The sequence below is a fragment of the Phoenix dactylifera genome, chromosome 5, assembly GCF_051530095.1.
Source record: "Phoenix dactylifera cultivar Ajwa chromosome 5, Ajwa_hap1_PhDact_Kaust_v1.1, whole genome shotgun sequence".
Taxonomy (NCBI): Eukaryota; Viridiplantae; Streptophyta; class Magnoliopsida; order Arecales; family Arecaceae; genus Phoenix; species Phoenix dactylifera.
The window spans coordinates 15,077,944-15,099,177 of record NC_143194.1 but is presented as its reverse complement, the minus strand read 5'-3'; the positions used below and the strand labels follow the sequence as shown (position 1 = coordinate 15,099,177).

The window sequence follows — 21,234 nt, the reverse complement described above, 5'->3', positions numbered from 1 at the left end:
TTTAGAATGACCATATACATACCTCCAAGCCCTTGGTAGTTCATGATGTGCTATTTCTTCATGGCTTTCTTGATTTTCTTCAGGTTCCTTTGATTCTTCTTCATGGATGTTCACTCTTTCCATCTTCTCTACAAGAATACCTGTATCATCATCACAAGCAACTTCCTTGCTAGAGGAAGTACTTTAGATTCATCAAAGACAATATGAATAGATTCTTCAACAACAAAAGTTTTTTTGTTGAAGACTCTATATGTTCTGCTAGATAAAGAGTATCCCAAAAAGATACCTTCATCTGACTTGGCATCAAACTTACCAAAATTGTCTTTGCCATTATTATGAATAAAATATCTACTACCAAAAATATGAAGATAACTTATATTTGGTTTTCTATCTTTCCAAAGTTCATAAGGTGTTTTCTTTAAGATTGGTCTCATTGAAATTCTATTTACGATGTAGTATGCTGTGTTAACAACTTCAGCCTAAAAGTACTTTTGGAGGTTGCTTTCACACGACACGGTTCGTGCCATTTCTTCTAATATTCTGTTCTTTCTTTCTACTACCCATTTTTGCTGAGGGGTCCTAAGTGCAGAAAAATTATGATCTATTCCATTTTCACTACAAATTCAGTACCATGGTCACTTCTAATTGAAATAACAATAGTATTTTCTCATTTAAAACCTTTCTATAGAATTTCTTAAATAGGAAGAAAGCTTCATCTTTATGTGCCAAAAATAATACCCATATAAATCTAGAAAAATCATCTACTATCATAAGGCCATATTTCTTTCCTCCTAGACTTGTGGTTCTAGTAGGTCCAAAGAGATCCATATAAAGTAGTTCTAGTGGCCTAATAGTTGAAACCATGTTTTTATATTTGAAAGAATTTCTAGTTTATTTTCCAAGTTGGCATGCATCACAAATTTTATCTTTTTGAAAGTTCAGTTTTGGTAATCCTTTTACTAACTCTCTTTTGATTAATTTAGATAAAAGATCCATGCTAGCATAACCTAATCTATGGTGCCATAGTCAACTAGCCTCATTAACTTTAGCATCAGTAACTACTAAGCGGTGGCTACTCTTAGAAAGATCATCTAGGTCTATCATGTAAACATTGTCATGTCTTAATCCATTAAATACAATGCTATTGTCAATAGGATTGGTTACTATGCAAAGTGATGATTTGAAAAAAATATTGCAACTCTTATCACATAATTGACTAATGAAAATAAGATTATGCTTTAAACCACTAACATACAATACATTATCTATAAAAGTAGAAGGAGTAATTTGGATTTTACCAATACCGATAATACGACCTTGGCTATTATCACCAAAAGTCACTACTCCTTCTTCCTTTGCTTCAAGGGTGAAGAATTGATCTTTGTAATCCGTCATGTGTCCTGAGCAGCCACTATCAAGATACCAGCTCCTTTTAGTTTTCTTGGCTGCAAGACACACCTACAAGCATAGATCAAGTAGGTTTAGGTATCCAAGTCTTCTTGGATCCTTTTAGGTTAGTTAAGATGGTTCCTTTTGGCACCCAAGCTTTGTTTACCTTCTTATTGTTAAGAGTTTTTATGGAGTTACACGTGTATGATTTGTGTCCAAATCTACCTTAACAAAAACATATTACTTCTTCAGATTTAGTTTTAGTTGCTTTAACAAAAAAGTTTTTGAGAAGTTTCTGTTTGTTATTTGACCTATAACATAAACCGGCTTTGTTAAAGACTGCTCTTTGATTACTTAAAATTATTTCTAGTTTTTCTGAGCTATAAGTAAACTTTTTTACAATAGATTTATATTTTTCTACTTTTTTCTTAAGTTTTTGGTTTTCATTAAACAGTGAATCCTTGTCTTTAATCAAATCTTCTTCCTGATTTTTTAAAGTTTGGTTGACTATTTTTAGTTCAGAAACTTGGTTATTTAAGCTCTCTTTTTCTTTCATTAAGTTTTCAGTTTGATGCATAAGAGATTGATTCAATGTTTTTAGTTCTTTGATCTTTAATCCTAGCTTTCTACAATCATTCATCAATTCAGTGAAAACATCATAAAGTTCATCAAAAGTAAAACTTAATGGAAATTCAAAGGATACCTCATTATCATCTGCCATAAGGCAAATGTTGTCTCTTTCTTGAGGTCCTTCCTCTATGAAGACTCCTCCCTATCGCTCTCGCGACAAACACCCTCTTCTTCTTCTTTGCGAATTTCTTTAATTGAGGGCAGTCGGTCTTGAAATGATCGGGCTTTTTACACTCAAAACAAGTTACTGCCTCTCTTTCTTTTTCAGTTTGTTTGAGAGTGGGCCTCTTCTTGTAGTGTGGCTTCTTCTTCCTTGTGAACTTCTTAAATTTCCTTACAAGAAGGGCCACATCATCATCTCTTTCTTCTTCTTCTTCAGTATTGTCCTCATATTCTTTTTGAGCAGTGGCCTTTAAGGCTATAACCTTCTTTCTTTGAGTCTCATCCTCACTGTGTTGCTTCATGGTCAGCTCGTATATTATTAGGGACTAAGAAGCTCTTCTAGTGGAAGTGTATTGAGGTTTTTGGCCTCTTGAATTGCTGTCATCTTGGCTTTCTATAACCTTGGAAGGGATCTAAGAATTTTTCTGACAAGATCAGTATTAGCATATGATTTACCTAAACTTTCAAACCATTAACAATGTCAATAAATCTAGTAAACATAGCAGTGATGGATTCACGTGTTTCCATTTTAAACAATTCATACTTACGCACTAACAATAGCAGAGTAGGATTTTAGTTCTTCAGTTGATTATGAATTTAAAGTTAGTAATTTTTTGAATATTGACGATTACAAATTTGGTATTTAAGTTTGAATTTAGAAGCTCTAAACCAATATTAGTTTTTATTTAATAAATATTAAAATTAAATTTTTATTTATTTTATTATATTTGAGATGGATTTGAAAGCTAAATGTAATGTTGGCTTCATGTTATCGTGGGCTGTACCCCTCGGTAGCATGGCCATGTCATACTCGAGATCTAGGGCGTGATAGGGATATAACAAATGAATAAATATGAGGGAAAGAGAAAGATAAAAAAGGAAAAGTAATTAAGAGAGAGAAATATTGCTAAAAATGCTGGGGGGAGAAATGGGTAGGTGAGATGGAATCAAAATAGATCAATGAAAGAGAGCCACGAACAATGAGAGAGAGGGAGTAGGGATGAATGGGAGAGAAAGAGAGATTTCAAGGGCAGATGGGTAATTAGAGAGGAGGTGTACGAGTTAGGGCGTTAAATTAATTTAATTCTAGGTATTTAAAGAAAGAAAGAGGATTCATATTGGAATAACCAAGTAGGGTACGACTAGGGGCTTGACCAATTCTTTTGGTATTTGCTTTTAGGTGTGCCATAGATGGGTATATGGTACAACGACGGGCATGACCAAATCTCCTAGTATTTGCTTTTAGGAGTGCTATAGATGGATGCATTGCATGTAAACGTCGCCCTAACATTAATATTGTGATAAGGATGAAATATTCTTTAAATCTTTCAAAAATATTCTCTGACTCTTTAAAGTTAGGGCGTTAAATTAATTTAATTTCAGATAATTAAGAAAAAAAAGAGGACTGATATTGGAATAACCAAGTAGGGTACAACTAGGGGCTTGACCAATTCCTTTGGTATTTGTTTTTAGGTGTGCCATAGATGGGTATATGGTACAACGACAGGCATAACCAAATCTCCTAGTATTTGCTTTTAGGAGTGCTATAGATGGATACATTGCATGTAAACGTCGCCCTAACATTAATATTGCGATAAGGATGAAATATTCTTTAAATCTTTCAAAAATATTCTCTGGCTCTTTAAAGTTATGGGCGTTAAATTAATTTAATTCCAGGTAATTAAGGAAAGAAAGAGGACTGATATTGGAATAACCAAGTAGGGTACAACTAGTGGCTTGATCAATTCCTCTGGTATTTGCTTTTAGGTGCGCCATAGATGGGTATATGGTACAACGACGGGCATGACCAAATCTCCTAGTATTTGCTTTTAGGGGTGCTATAGATGGATACATTGCATGTAAACATCGCCCTAACATTAATATTGCGATAAGGATGAAATATTCTTTAAATCTTTCAAAAATATTCTTTGACTCTTTAAAGTTTTCCTCTCATTTTCTTTTTTTAATTTACTCCTCCTTGTTCCTCTCTCCTCTTTTCTCCCTTCTTCCCTCTAGCATACACTATAAAAACAAAAAATCTATGTAGAAGTGCTGACAAAATGATAAAGCTTTTCAAGGAAATGAATTGGAGTATTGGCTCTATATTTTTAACAGTTATTATCGGATGGTGGTGGTGTTTCTACATATGGTGGAGAAAGAAGAGGATAGAGATGATAGCTCCCACTGCGACAAATAACTGTACAATTCCAAAAGGAAGCATGGGATGGCCTGTTATTGGAGAGACACTTGAATTTATTGCATGTGGTTATGCTTCTAGGCTTTTAAGCTTCTTGAAAAAACGGCAGTTGATGTAAGTTTCCTTTTTTTTATATTTATACAAATATATTTTAAAAATTCTTGATCTCACCATTTGTTCTCAAACCTTGTTTTTATCATTATTGAATCAATATATGAGTGATGATGCTTTTTCATCCACCATATTTTCATCACTTAAATTCACTCTCCTTTTAATGAAAATACTTCATTGTCATACCTAGATTCACTTGGACAAAGTAATATGCTTTTGAATAATAATCTTATTAATATTTTTCATTTTATTAATTTTTATTTTTTATAAAAATATTTTTTTGTTTATATGTATTGAATGTATCGATTTGTTTAGAGACTACTCATACATGCATAATAGATAGTTTCAGAAAAGTACTTGGCAACTTTGTACAGTTTTCTATAGAAGATAGCCTAAATTTAGTTGTAAATATAATCAACATAGAATCTATTCAAAGATACATGATATATAAACCATATATAATACTATATATTATTAAAAATCGTTATCTAAAGAGAAATATGTGTGTATGTATGTATCTATATGTGTGTGCGCGCGCGCGCGCATACCAAAAGGATAAAAATGTAGATGCAGCAAAAACAAAATTAACAAAAGCATTATAAATTAGCAAATAATCTCAATTAACTAAAATTACAATATATACTAAGTAAGTTAATAATAATTTAGGACATTTTTTATGTTTTTTATTTAATATTTTATGAATTGATTATTTTTCTATTATAATTAGTAGAGAACTTTGTCTTTATGAGTGTCTTAGAACATCATGATCATGAAATCACATAAAATTTGATTGCCCCCAAAAGAATTTGACATTAATTTTTTTGAATAATTTTATGCATTTCTTTTTTGACCTTTTAAGAGGCAAAAGAGATTATATCTGTTTTCTAATTCAATCAATAAGAATTTTAAATGATTAAAATATCGCAATAAGTGGAGTCCAATATACACTTAGTTTCTTGTGAATTCTCATCCTACCAAATAGTCTATCTTAGATGGTGTTGCCACATCAACAATCTTGGAATCAAACAGTGCTAAAATTTTATTTTAGTTATGATATTGAAGTGGTTAATGGAACATATATACCTTTTGTCCATCATCATCACCTTTGTTGCACTTTTCCTCCATTGTTGGCCTTTGGTTGCGAAGTTCACTATCATCGAGCTCTCCCAAAAGTGGCCTTATCTAGGTAACCCACATGGTAAATAAGCATCTATTCCATCTTGGCCTCCATGAGATCATTGATCTCAATCCATGGTTGTATTGTAAGAGTGTAAGAGCAGTTAGATTGCAAAACGTATGACCCTCTCAATCTACTATGCTATTGGACTCTTTTATAGATTTGTCAAATTACTATCATATAAACTAGGATTTCATATTCATGCTATTCACTTTTTGTGCTAGTCAACCGCGCATGTCGGGTATGGATAGAGAAAGCATGGAGAGAAGAAATAAACCTTTATTTCTTATCTTATTTTTATATTATTTTTTACAGTACCTACAGTACCACATGTGGTATTGACTATATTCAACAATCTCACCGTTACAACTAATCTTTCTACAAAAATACTAGGCATTGAAGCAAAACTCCTTTAAATATTTGATGATCCAAAATTTTTAAATCTAAATGGAATTAATTGATTTTTCTACTTACTAAAGATGCAGTACTTCCCTACCAAAAAAAAAATTAGCTTATCAAATACTCTTTTTTAACTTCTTCACTAACATGCATCCAACTTCTTGATCAAAAGGATGCAATAGCTACTTCTTGTTTTATATCAAAATTGAGATATGAACTAAAAAGCCAATGTTTTCTCTCGAGAACAAACATTGATTTTTGTATACAATTTATAAAATGTGCAATATATAATACGCATTTGAAACAACATTATGCCAATAAGATGAGGCCATATATCACTCGAATATATAAGCATATTCATTTTTATTATGCTGATGATGCATCTATTTTTAACAACTCTTTAATTGTTTCGTTTGGTCTAGTTACAATAAGTCACTCAATGCAATATTGCATTCACTATAAAGATTTTTTCCTTTGCCAAAAAGAAATACATTTTAAACATCAAGAGTTAATATGGGTCAAAATAATTAACACTACAACAAAATAAAATTTTGTGGCAAAAAAAAGCCCCTAAAAAAGTCATAAAGCTATCCCTAAATTTCTGTAGCAATGGACTAGTGACAAAAAAAAGGGAGAGAATTGCAATTATAGCCACTATCACTAAAACTTTAGAAATAACAATTATATTTAGATACTTCAAAAAATTATATCAGCAAAGTTGTAGAAACTTCTAAAGGGCAATTTTTTTTTCGCTACTATAGGTATACATTACCTTTTAGATGTATCTATTTTTGCAGCTATATATTTAAACTATTTTTAGAGACAAATATTATTTTTCTACTATAAAACTTGTATCTAAAATCTTATTTTCTTATCATAATCAAAAAATCCTATTTTCCTATAGTATAAATAACTGAGCTAACTATTAAGTTAAAAGAACCTCCTCTAGAAACTAGCTTGTAGCTCTACATGTTGATAGCTAGCAATGTTTTATACACTTCACCACAATTGATTATACAATATACAATAGAAGATCCAAATATAATGTCCTTAGGTGTAATTAAAGTTAAAAATTTTATGATGAAAGAAAAGCTATAATCCTAAAAGAAATGACAAAAGTTAAAAATATGGATATGTTCATAATTCATATGATATTCCATAAAAGGACTAGGAGGCTATCCATGCATGTAAACATATATTAAAACATAAGATGTTATCTATATGTGTATAAAAAAATATCTTAAAAAAAATTTGGACTATATATATATATATATATTTGTGTGTATGTATCATGTACGTAATTAGGAGTCTCCAAATCACATATTTTCAGTGTGTAAACAGTTTAAAGGTAATAGATCACATCCAATAGCTCGATGTTGGATCCCCATCATCCAACCTGATTGGTTTCGAGTGGAGATGCACTCGATCGGATCATTGTCTAATATATATATATAATGCCTTCATATATATGTCTAATATATACATACATATATATATATACATATATATATTCTAATTAAAAAATATCCTAAGCTAAATTTTTTAAAATAAAATATCAATTTTTATTAGTTTTACAATGAATACTATATGTTGCATGTATACTAAATATATAATATAAGAACTAAGAAAAAATTGAAGTGTACCTTCTAAATATTAGATAGACCAAGACTACATGAAACCTAGGAGGAGGCTACCAATTTCCAAGCTTCATCATAACCAATTTTGAATAGATTTCACCAATAGCATCATTTATTGGATAAAAGGTAGTTGTTAATTAACTAATATGAATCTATTATTTAATGGGATGGTGCAAGCTATATGACTGATGTAATGTTTCATTAGGCAATTATATTATAGTTATTATGTTTCAACCAAAAAGGTGATAGACGTTGTGCTCATTTACTAGGATACTGATGTATAGATCTATAATAGTTTTAGTGGTAGTTGAGCAAAAAGGCTATATAACACAATGAAGGCTATGGTGCAAGAAGCTAAGAATCCATAACAATTGAAACTATTTTCAATTTAAACTTCTAAACTAGAGGTATCAATATTAGTTTAGTTTCCATAATAAAATTCTTTTCTTATTTTGTAATAAATTTACAATTGGGCATCATCATTACCAAAAAAATGGACAAATCATCCATCGAACCACTTGAAACAAAATAGAGTGCCATCTACAAGTGATACTACAATTTTTTTTTTGTAGAATTATTTGTTGTCAAATCGAAGATATATGTTAGATGACTTAGAGCTTATCCATAATATTCATATCAAAAGTTTGAACTAAAGGTATTGATTTTAAATTAATGGTGCTATCAATTAGGGTTACTCGATTCACTTTCTAATCATGGATTTTGCAAATTGTTATAAATTGTACTTATTTTCATTATGATTCACTAGAAATAAAAGAAGCGAGACTTTCCATTTAAAATACATGGTAAGTGTTGAAGGCTTTGGATCCTATTAGAACTACATTGGTAAATGTTTGTAAAGTCCTTGTAAATGTTCCATTAGATCTAAAAGTCCTTGTGAATGCTGCCTAGAGATAATTTAGTAAATGTAAGAGTGGAATGACTATTATAGGCCATTGGAGAAGTAGGAGGAGAATCGATAAAAGTTAAAACATCTTGCTAGTTTGAAAATGAATTATGTAAATCATGTATATAAAACTAAATAATGTACAATTTAAAACTTTATCATATACATTATGGATTGATATATAGTCAATAGTTTTAGTATTAAGAGAATTATATTTTCATTTAAATTTAGTAACATACATGAATTTAAAGAAATATTATATATTATTAAAATAATCTTTTAATATTACATGTATTAAAGATATATCTTTTGATCCTAACCTTAGCAAACCACATTCATTGGTAGGTAACAAATTTCTATTTATGAAATAATAGAATTTAAACCATGGGAACTATCGAAGTTAACATAGATCGCAAATGCAGAAAATGGGGAGAAAATATATAAAAAGAAGCTAATCTATTTACACCATCTTATGTTGCTTAAAATATAATCTCCAGAAATTAAATTTTGCGTTATTTTTTTCTGTATATGATAATTTTCTACCATATATTGATTTTTATGTTTTTTACGTTGACTTGATTATAATTGGTTTAATTTGCACTGGACTCATTGTACATGTGCATTAAGTTTTATAGAACTATGAAACTGAAAGACTTGATCTCGTACAAGTCCATAAGCCTTTTACTATAGTGACAACAGAAGAAGTATGCAAACTATTTTGTTTTATACTATTTACAACATAATAATTAAAAATATGTAGTCTATATCTGTTAAGAACTATAAAAATTGTAAAATTGACTTATAGGTACGGTGGGAGAGGAAGGTAGAAGTATTTGATACACAAAAATTCTAGCTAATGTATTGAGATCCCCAAATGTACTATTTTTGAATTTGACCTTTGTCCAACTTTGAATCACAAGTTTCAACCTTACCTATTATCAAGAATAACCCTCGTCCAAACCAATGTGGGTCAAATCTTAACTTTAGATTTAAGCATACAAATTTTTTAATTAAATAATAACTATATTATCGACGCTAGGTAATTGAGACAATAATGGTTTTGTTCTTGTATCGCACTTGCATTAATCAAAGGAGCAAGAGTATATTTCAGTAATGAGTGACTTGTGATAAAATAGTAAAAGGCAAATGTTAACTACTTAAATAGAAATATGCATAGGGGCCATTCAAATACAAATCGTATTCTTATAGAAAAATTGTATTCACTTTTAGTATCTTTAATGCTAGTGCCACTTAAATTGGACTCCACCAACTCATTGACTCCTATTACATATATATATTATGAATATTTATCAAATTTGTCTTATAAAATTCTAATGCAACTCCTGGTCAAGTTTGGTGAGAGTTAAGTTCAATGCAACCTAACTAAACTTGAGCCTAACCCAAGTGAACCTAGCTAGCATGATGCAACCTAACTTAATAAATGAATATATAAATTATAAAAAAAATTATAGATACATTTAATATCAATTGTTATAATATATTTTCTAAATGTTATAATTATATCTTTAGCACTTTTGAGAGACAAATTTGTATAACTTTCAATGTTTGTTTCGTTTAATGATATATACTAGATAGATAGTTTCTATCATCAATGCCTTAATGTTTAAGGTTGAGGAGATGGGATTCAAAAAAAAGACTCATTTCAACTACTCCTCTTTCTAGTCTTTAAGAAACTCCACTTGTAAAAAATTAAGGAATCAAATTAGAGGGAGGGAGTGCAGGTGTTCAATATTTATATTATGGTGAATCATAATTAACTAATAGCGATTGATGATTAAGTTTGTGACTTTGTTTTGCTGATTTAGGTGATAGTTGACCAACAACCTAAGAGATTAGCCTACCCCAAGCTAACATCAACCCAACTGAACTCAAGTTTATATAAAGATGTGGTTGAATTGAGCTAGTTTGAAGAAATTCTAATCCAAAAACTGTATTAATTTGGTTAAAGCTAGCTGTTAACCAACATGTATTGATATATTTTGCTAGCTTATGCAATTAAGTCGGCGCACGTTGACAAGGTTTTTTTTAGTTTTAAACAACATTGGTTCAAGTTCACTATAAACTTTTGATAACTAAAAAGCATGCATATTTGAATTGAGTTAGGAGAGAGAAATGGTAGGTGTGCAGGATCAAAATAGATGAATAAAAGAGAGAAGGGAAGCATGAGAGAGAGGGGGTAGATGTGAATAAGAGAGAGAGGGAGAGAAATTTTAGAGGGGGACATATAATTAGAGGGGGTGTATGAGTTGGTATATTAAATCAATTTACTTGTAGTTAATTAAGGAAAGAAAGAGGATTAAGGTTTTATTATCCAAAGCAGGCCAATTTGTAGTGATTTTTAGGGGTAATTAGTGCATTTATGCGTTACATAAAAGGGTAAGAAAGATATACAATTAATAAAGACATGATTTATAGGTTCAAAGTAGGTTTGATTCAAATTTTTTAAAATTTAAATAATGAGCTGCAAATTCCAAGGAGGTGAAGAGAAAGAGAAAAAGGAAAACTAATTAGGTGAAATATTGCTGAAAATACTGGGGAAGAAATGGGCAAGTGAGTTAGAATCAAAATAGATCAATGAAAAAGACCATGAACAATGGGAGGGAGGGAGTAAGGGTGAACGAGAGAGGGAGAGAGATTCTAAGGGCAGATGGGTAATTAGAGAGGGGGTGTACGAGTTAGGGTGCTAAATCAATTTAATTATAGGTAATTAAGAAAAAAAGTAGGGGGGTGTACGAGTTAGGGTGCTAAATCAATTTAATTATAGGTAATTAAGAAAAAAAGGAGGACTGTTATTGGAATAACTAAAGTATGTAGATTCATAGTGGTTTTCTGGGGTACGACCAGAGGTATGATCAAATCTCCTACTATTTGCTTTTAGAAGTACTACAGATGGATGCATTACATGCAAACATCACTCTGACATTAATAATGCGATAAGCATGAAATATCCTTTAAATCTTTCAAAGATATTCTCCAAATCTTTTAAGTTTTTCTCTCACATTTCTTTTTTAATCTCCTCCTCTTCCTTGTTCCACTTTCGCATAAACTATAAAAACAGAAAACCTATATAGAAGTGTTGGCAAAATGATAAAGATTTTCAAGGATATAAATTGGAGTATTGGTTGTATATTTTTGGCGATTATTATCAGATAGTGGTAGTATTTCTACATATGGTGGTGTTTCTGAATAATAATCTTTTAATATTTTTTATTTTATTAATTTTTATTTTTTATAAAAATATTTATTTGTTATAGGTACTGAATGTATCAATTCTTTTGACGACTACTCATACATGCATAATAGATAGTTGTAGAAAAGCACTTGAACAATAAAGTTATAAAAATAGTTGTACGTAAACCATATATAATACTCAATATTGTTAAAAATAATTATCTAAAGAGAAATGTTTATGTGTATGCATGTATGGATGGATGGATATATATATATATATATATATATATATATATATATATATATATATATATATATATATATATATATATATATATATATATATATGCATGTTGACAAGTTTTTTTTTAGTTTTAAACAACATTGGTTCAAGTTTGCTATAAACTTTCATAACTAAAAAACTAAAATATTCATAATCATAATAGACATTCAAGAATTTGAAACCAGACTTTGGAATCTTATATCAAGCATTCCTAATGGTTCATATATCAACCTTAATCAAGGTATATATTGTATCCTTACCAACAATTTTCATCCATTTTAATACTAGGTTTTATTTCTGGTGTTCTAATAGTGTTTTAAGGTAAGTTTAGTTCATGAAAGTGTGACCAAATATTATTCTTTACAAATTAGATGGTCCGTGCAAACCTCTTTTAAAAATTTTGGTACATAAAAAAAATTCAGGTGGCTTGCATTAGCTAAACGCTTTCTAGTCCCCTTAAAATTAGTGTATTAGATTAAATTAATTTGATGAAGTCTTATAAATCCAAAAATTATTGTCCTTATGCCCCCAGATTCCTTTATGTATTCAATATAAAATAAAGTACAGGGAATAAAAATAAGTGACTACTTTTTAGAAGAAAATTAAGTGGTAGTTTTCATGTCATGTGATGCAGATAATTTTTTTGCAAGAAAAATTACATATAGAGAACTTAATGTATATTGTTGCTATATTTCAGGTATGGGAAGGTATTCAAGTCTCATATATTGGGGATACCAATCATTATCTCCACAGATGCTGAGGTGAATAAGGTGGTGTTGCAAAATGATGGTAGAACTTTCATCCCATTTTACCCCAAGTCCATCATGGAGTTGCTAGGCAAGTCTTCTATACTAAAAACGAATGGAGACCTTCACAAGAGATTGCATGGACTTGTTGGTGGTTTTCTGAAATCACCTTCATTAAAGGAGCACATCACAAAAGACATTGAGAAATCTGTGATGCAATCTCTTGTGAATTGGAAGTACAAGCAGTGCATATATATCCAAGATGAAACCAAAGAGGTGGGTGAGAGTTTTGTCTTCCTTAAAATAAAGATGAGTCATCTCATATGACTCAATCTTGCATAAAATATAGATATTAAAATATAATGATATCACTACTAAATAGCTGAATGAAAACCAAAATTGAAACATATATTTGAGAATTGTTTAATAAAAAATATAGTGCTAATAAACTAAAGCTTATTATTATAGTTTTAGCAACTCTAATATTAATAGTACTTTTATTAGAAATATTATCCACAATTGTCATTCTCTAATTAGCATTATCTTTTTGATAGATTTATGGATACTGAGTATCTAAATCATGGATTCATTGAACCTAGTGCTTATTATTTCACTTATGTATCTTGTAAGATCTAAGTGCAGGGCTTTTTCTTGAGTTATAAAACTTTAGCATCTAAAAATCTTGGATTTATAAGGAGCCTAATATCACTAAATTCATAATTTAACTTACACTCAATGCTCTAGTTAATCATTAAAGTGATGCTCAAAAAACTTATTTCTTAATATGACCATTTGCTATAACTGCAAAGTTTTCTTTCTAATGCTTTAACAATTATTATCTTATAAGCATGTTGCCTATTCTTTTTTGTTTTGATTTTTTTGTCCAAGGACCAAAAACATCAATAATCTACATTAAGAGAGAAGAGACTATTCATAAGTCATAATTGGACAACTAAAATGATATATATTTCAGTAAAATTAATCTAAAAGTTGGCTCTCTAGAGCACCAACCTTTATATCCGTGCAGGTCTTTCTTTTCAAAAAATATTTTGAGAGAATTTTCTTTAATCTTTTCTTAATATAGATTGGTTTGAGTATGTAAGATTGATACATAACTTGGTTTTTGATTTTATCCAAGTTATATATATGTATCTAACAATATTAATAACCTGATATAATTGTTGATTGTGGGTGACTGGATGCGTTGGCCACATACTAGGCCTATATATCCATCTCATGATTTAGATTTTCATTTTTAACCTTTATAGTTGAGTGTAAAGTTATCTCTCATACACAATACTTTCATTTGGTCTATTATTCATTTAATAAATGTGATTCTTTTTGCTTCAAATATAAATTTCCTCATATGATGACTTGAAATACATGATTATAAAATCTAACAAGATATATACATAAGAATTCTTTTTGGAAATATATGATAATCTACCACTCGTCAGGATATCAAAATTATAGATTATATACACTAATTTTTTTTTTTGGTATTAAAGGGGTGTTCATATGTTTTATGATCAGGACATGAGGATAATATTTTGAACTTTCAACAAAGCTTAACTCAATATAAAAATAAAGTTTATCCACTAACTTATACCTCATTAAAAATATTTTTAAATTATTTATGTGCTACATTATCAATATAGTGTAATAGATTTTGTTGATGAGCAAGGTAAGTATTAGCATAATATGATATCAACAATACATGAGAGAATGGTTAGTAAGTTGTATAGTGCATTAGTTGTATAGCTTATATAAGGCATAAAATCATGTAAAAAATATATACCTTTAATTTAATACTATTTCAATATGTATAACTCTTTTAGCTTGAATCTTTGTAAATAAAAATCTATTTTCTTCAACTCGAGTGAGTGGAGGGTGATGAAGGGGAATGTAGAGAGTAAGAAGTTCAGAAGCAATCTCTTGAAAATATATTTGTCAAGAATTTGATGAACCAACTATCTCTAATCTTGACGATGGTTTCATAAATTAGTGCATATGAAGATTTTAATAACTTCTTTCCAGAAACAAAGAAGATTGCGAGTTGAAAATCAGATTCTTCAACATCTAAAATATGATTATTCTAGTAGCTAAAATCAGAAGGAAAGAAAGTATATTCATTTAGTTATATTGGCTGAAGAGGGTTTTATGGAGTCTTTTATGTTGATGGCATTCATACCTCTATATTTTTTTGATTTACAATCTTTATACATACTAGTCAAATTATTTCATTTTTATCAACATTTAACACTACCATTCGATGAAAATCTTGTTCTAGTTTAATGTACTCAGCAAATAGCTCATTTACGAGTTTATAAAAAGACTGTAAAAGGGAATACTGATAAAATCGAGTTAATGAGGAATTATAAACTTAGAGAGTGTGGTTTACTTTTCCAACCATTTAATTTCTTTTTCATATGCTAAATCAACGGTAGCCAATATTATCTATAGAGCAATGCAGTGGTCAAAGGTAGCTCAAGTATTCTATTGAAGTATGTCCACTTCATAATTAAGAATTTGAGCCAAATTGCATCAAAATTGATCATCCTTGGATAAACAAATAATAACCCTTTTCAGAATTAATATGCAAGCTTGAATGCTCATAAAAAACAAGGAAAACTATTTCCAAGTATCGATGTGCTCGTTCCCTTTATCACAAATTAATGTATCATTTGCATATCACAAAATCAAAATTTTATTCACAATATCCAAATTTAAAGTCCTCCACCTACAGCATGAAAATAAAAAGAAAAACGTTCAATCACTAATGTGAGAAAATCACAATTAAAGATGAGTGTGAGCAATGTCTCTTTATGCCTTAGACCTTCTCTCCTATTGATTTTTCTGGCCCTAACTTCACTAGTAAAGACTTTAATTCTCATAAATTCAACAAATAAGATAAAATATAATTGATATAATGGAAAAATTGAAACCTAGAATCAAATCTTGAATTTTGGTCTCACGGGTGCCCTATTAAAGAAATAATTTATTCCAGCAAGATGTACAAGTGTCTTAGTAAGATTTGAAAGTAAACTTCAATATCTTCAGAACCTCATTTTTAAGACTTACACATGCATGCAGCTTGTATAGATCCTATATGAGGTTCTTCTAATATTGTGGCTCTCATTGGGCTTAATTGGTTTTGTTATTGTACTATTAGTAGCTCTATTTTGAATTAGGACACTGTTATTTCAACTAACACTAGATGTTACCGTCTTATGTATGTATTTGGAAAATTAAGAGCTAATGTTTGGCATATTCAGTTTATTTCATTTGAATTAAAATATATTTTCTTGCTCCTATACAAGTCGGTACACATTATTGCATAAGTTTTACAGTTTGATACTTAAATAATGTATTCATCACTTGCAACATACTTGATTTAATTTGATTGTTTAACAGGTCACATTTGAAGTGTTAGTTAGAATCTTATTAGGAATCGGACCAGGCGAAGAGATGTGGTTACTGAAGAGGGAGTTCAGAGAATTTATTAAAGGCCTTATATGTTTACCTATTAAACTCCCAGGAACAAGGCTATACAAGTCATTAAAGGTAAAGTCTCCCAGTATCATTCTTGATTGTAAACTCAAATATGTTATCCATGCTTTAGTTTAATGTTCAATGACACTAACAGTAACTTAACACCATAATCTTTTTTCACTAGAGGCTGCTATGATTTATTACCAGTTAACATGTCAATATTGCACCAAGAAATGGACTGAAGCCACTAACTAATATGTGCATATCTTTTAGGCCAAGGAGAGAATGTTGAAGCTGATAAAGAAGATCATAGAAAGTAAGATGCGGAGCAGCGAACATCGAGCAATCACAGATGTGGCTGATGTACTTTTAAAAGAAATGAATGACACAACTGACCTACAAAGGCTGACCATAGACTCTATATGTGGGAACATTATAGAGATGATGATACCAGGAGAAGATACTGTGCCCACACTAATGACTCTTGCCATTAAGTACCTTAGTGACTCCCCTTCTGCTTTGAAGCTGTTACTGGTAAAGCACTGCCTAGATCATTGCATTACAATACATCAGAACCAGTTTTTAGTTTGAGTAGGTCCTATTGATTGGAAATGTTTGGTTTAGTCTGCGTACTAACTTCATGTTGCTTGGCTCAGGAAGAGAACATAAAACTAAAGAGAGAGAAAATGACTTCAGGCAAATGTTATGCTTGGACTGATTATATGTCATTGCCCTTTACTCAACATGTGAGCAGCTTGCCTTAAATTATATTTTTAAAAGAAGCCCTATTTATTTCAGAATAAAATTCTGTATTCTGATAGAGCTCATTATGAACTTCAGGTTATTAGCGAATCTCTCAGGATGGGAAATATCATCAATGCGATTTGGAGGAAAACTCTTGAAGATGTCAAAATCAAGTGTATGTTACTAATTTTTCAACTCGAGCTTGAATCAAATTCCCTTGTTCCTTTTGAGGATGTACCCCTTCAAAATCTTCATGAATGAATAATTGGTTATTGTATTTTCATAAAAAAAAGAGTATGGTTTTTGAGATTATCGTGTAGGAGAAGAAGTCATTTGTCAGTTCCATCGCATGTGATCCCACATGCTGCTATGCATGAAGCAGTTTACCTCGTAAGTAAATCTCATGTGCATTGAGTTGACATCAGACATCTGGTATGTTAAGACGTTGCTACAAGGATCCTCAAAATAAGTTTAGTTAACATCTGCTACTGTTAATTGTCTGGCATATGTGGTAGGTTGTTTTTGATGGTTGGGGGTCTATAAGATTGGACTCAGCTGTCAGGTTATATGCATACTCTCAAAGTTCTTGTGTTTTATATATTTTTTACTCATTTTGCAGCGTATTTAATTCCTAAAGGATGGTGTGTGCTAGCATCCCTCACCTCCATTCACTTGGATGAAGAAAATTATGAGAAACCACTTGAATTTGATCCTTGGAGATGGCAGGTATGTGTTTTTGTGTATATTTACATGTGAATGTGTGCATGGGGAGGGAGGGAGGGAGTGGGAAAGGGAGGGGGAGAGAGATAGATAGATAGAGAGAGAGAGAGAGAGAGTTTAGTTTTAATGAACTTATCTGATGAATATATAGCAGAGAGAAGGAAGTAGCCAAAGCACCTTTACTCCCTTTGGAGGTGGGCAGAGGCTCTGTCCAGGTATGGAGCTTTCAAGGTTGGAAGTCAGCATTTTTCTTCATCACTTTGTCACCACTTTCAGGTATCTTCTCTTGGCTCCTTCCCTCATAATTTATTTGACAAGTAACCTGTCGATCTGTCCCTAAAAGCTCTGCAAATTTCACTTTACTACATTAGCTATTTTCAAAAGAAGTTAACTATCAAAGACAAACCTCAATACATATCATTCAGTTACCAAGGTATATCCAAGTCCAACAATTAACGCCTTCCCAAACTAAACCTTAGCCCAGTGGGGTTGCATCCGTTCACCAAATGGTGGTTAGACATGGGTGTTCATGCATTATTTATTTAAAAATGATTGGTAGTACTTCCACCATTATTTTTTTTATAAAAAAATCCCTTTGTAGGCATGCTAATGAAGTTGAATGTCATTCAAGATTTGTTCGTCATGTTTTGGCTTCTTCATTTTCTCTCATGCTTTCCTGATGATTTCTTATCAACACTACCAGACATTGTTCTTATATTTTTTTCTTTTCTCATAACAACCCTTTTATTTGCCTAAAGACCAGATAATATAAATTCAGCCATAAAAGTTTTCATACTTATGAAAGATTATATTTATCCATTTCCTGGTAGGATTTTCATCTGCCAAATATTTGATTTGATTACAAAAAGATTATATTTAACTCATCTTAGGATGAAGCAGTTGATGCGTTTTCTCATCTTTAACTTGAACAGAAAAAGGGGAAGAGGAATCACTCAAGATAGAGAAGAAGAAAGTAAAATTAACTCCTAAAGAAACATAACTTTTCTTTAGCATGAGATTAGAGATATAACTCTTTGATTGCACATTAGATATGAACTTAATTGTATACATTTTCAGTAACTAGTCGCGTGTATTTAGCATTTCTAACAACGGCTCAATTTTTTTGTGAACCCAAATTATTCCTAGTTAATTACTAATTTTCACATAGTGAACTATTATCAGAGTTTATTTAACATGATGCTAACTTGTTTCCTTCATCTGCTGAATGCAGTTGGGTAGCTGAGGAAGACACCATCATCACCTTTCCAACAGTCAAGATGAAGAAGAGACTGCCCATCACTCTGTCACCCATTGCTACCTACTAAAAGGAATCCATTATTTCCTTCCAATGCTTTCTTGACGGTTCATTTAAATGTGCGTCACTTGCCCTTCTCCAATGTGCACTTTCTTTCGTATCAGATGGCTACCTCTGTACTTTCAAAGTGCAAACAATCTTTCACTTTGTTTTTTGACACATATAAATAAATTATATATGATGACTCCTTCGTAGATATTTGCAAATCAAAAGGCCTAACAAGATACCAAGTTAACTTTCCACTAGATTAATATTGATTGCGGTTCTTCCTCTTTGTAAATCAGAGTTCTAGCTAGCAAGCTACATTATTCAGCGGTAACATCTCTGAATTCGAGGAAGAATCCATGTCTCAATTATAGCAGTCATGCAACGGTGGCAAGGAACTCGAATATCATGATGGCCGTTTAAGAAGGACAAGTAGCTCACTAGTTAGAAGCTCCAAAAAAAGTGAAGAGAGACATGGGAATAAATGAGGTATTTATTTTATTAAAGCAGATACGAAGTTAAGGGGAATCTATGGAACAAAGGACTTGATCTGCAAAGATACAGAAGAGCGGTCTGTATGTATCTTTGATCTATACAGAGATGGGCAATGTGCAAAAAACTCTTTTTATACTTTTATAATACACAACGACTACGTAATTGAGATTTTATAAGAAGTAGATTTAAAAGAATTAGGTATGTTTAGAATTGAAAACTACTTAGAGTGGCAGTGCAACATATTTGGAATATAAACTATAAAATCTACAAAATGGTTTAGGCGTGAAAAGGCTTTCTTGGCCAATGATAGAAAGGAACTCCAAAGGCTTCAAATAAGCAGGGAATGCAATGTCAGATAAAACAAACTTTCAGGCGATCTTGCAGCCATTCTATTCTAACTTTCCTTTGATTGCAACGCTTCAAGTAAATCCTGCAGCTTAATTAGGGTTGTGAAATAACTGCGAAGCCACGAACAATATAGGTTGGATACATGTCAATGTAAGAAAGAGAATATCAGAATGGACCATGATCCATTTTGCATGAACAAACTACAGATACATTCTATAGATTTTATCTAGTAAATAAACTCATCGGCCTCAGGAGCTTTGCCCAATCCTGCTAACTTAAATCTTAAACGAGGAACATCATGTCAAAATCCATGCTAGAATGAACTGTCTAGTCCCTTTAGTTCTGGGAAATCTATACAGAAAAGGATGAAAATGAAGAGCAGAGATGAAATTTGCTTTCCAGATACTCTTCATTAAGAAACAGAGTCTACAATTAACGGCAGCACCTTGCCAAATATCAGCTCTCCTGAACAGAGCTTAGGATCAGTTCAATCTCCTCGCATAGGAAAAAAAAATGGCACCATATTTTGCCCCCAATCAGGTCAAAAGGAGAACTGCTCTTTAGCTTCCGTAAGCAGCAGGTGAAATTAACCCAAGCTACATAAGCAAGCCGGGGATAATTACTAGTCAGATCCTTCTCCTTTTCCCTCTTTTTCACTTCATAGCAGAGGGAGATTGAAAAGGAATTCTTCCTACGCCACAGCCAAAATCGAGGACCTCTTTTACCGTATCAAAAATTTTGTCAGAGCATCTAAGGGGGAAATTAGCATCAGAGAAACTTGGATAACTCAAATTTTCTTCTAACATAAGCAAAAGCCAATCTGTGAGCCTATTGCCCTCCTCCACAGACACTTTGGAGTTCAGATCAGTAGTATATTCAAATTGGTTCAAATATTCCGATGACAAATTAGACAGATGTCATCACTCCTACCACATCCAAAGTATCAAACAGCCTAAGTCAGTCTTAAATAAATCTTAGAAAGATGACCGGTTGACAATCTGTAATCAACTGAGACACACTGTCAATTGGATAATATACTCGACAGAGGCATCTTAATTCAACACTGTGAAACACAGATAAAACTAATGCGGAGGATTTAGCCAGATAGTATATCTCCTAGCTGAAAATTTAGGGCTGATTACTAGAGGATGTAAGTATTTCATTAATCAACAGCCCGATAAGTCCTGCAAAGGATTTGGCCAGATTACATATTTCCTGCAAGAAACTTCCAGGGCTGGTTGCTAGAGGGTGCGAGCTACTCATAAAGCAAAACTAGATACAACCCCAATAGCTGATGAACAGCATAAA

At 31.3% G+C, this 21,234-nt stretch overlaps 1 protein-coding gene across 1 annotated transcript; it reads left to right on the top strand.

Annotated features, from left to right (window-relative positions):
- The first annotated feature begins 3,942 nt into the window (after positions 1 to 3,942).
- ROT3 (Cytochrome P450 superfamily protein) lies at positions 3,943 to 19,313 on the top strand. The gene is made up of 9 exons (XM_008815073.4): positions 3,943 to 4,492; positions 12,779 to 13,103; positions 16,242 to 16,391; positions 16,593 to 16,853; positions 16,976 to 17,065; positions 17,160 to 17,238; positions 17,683 to 17,789; positions 17,938 to 18,059; positions 19,015 to 19,313. The coding sequence occupies exons 1-9, from the start codon at positions 4,242 to 4,244 to the stop codon at positions 19,106 to 19,108; spliced, it is 1,479 nt and encodes a 492-aa protein (XP_008813295.4). The 5' UTR covers positions 3,943 to 4,241; the 3' UTR covers positions 19,109 to 19,313.
- The last annotated feature ends 1,921 nt before the right edge of the window (positions 19,314 to 21,234 follow it).

Excerpts from the sequence above, each read along its gene's own strand:
- ROT3 (XM_008815073.4), top strand. The coding sequence starts at position 4,242 with ATGATAAAGCTTTTCAAGGAAATGAATTGGAGTATTGGCTCTATATTT. Across the intron at positions 17,239-17,682 it reads TGAAGATGTCAAAATCAAGT|CGTATTTAATTCCTAAAGGA; the intron begins GTATGTTACTAA and ends CTCATTTTGCAG. Across the intron at positions 17,790-17,937 it reads TTGATCCTTGGAGATGGCAG|AGAGAAGGAAGTAGCCAAAG; the intron begins GTATGTGTTTTT and ends AATATATAGCAG.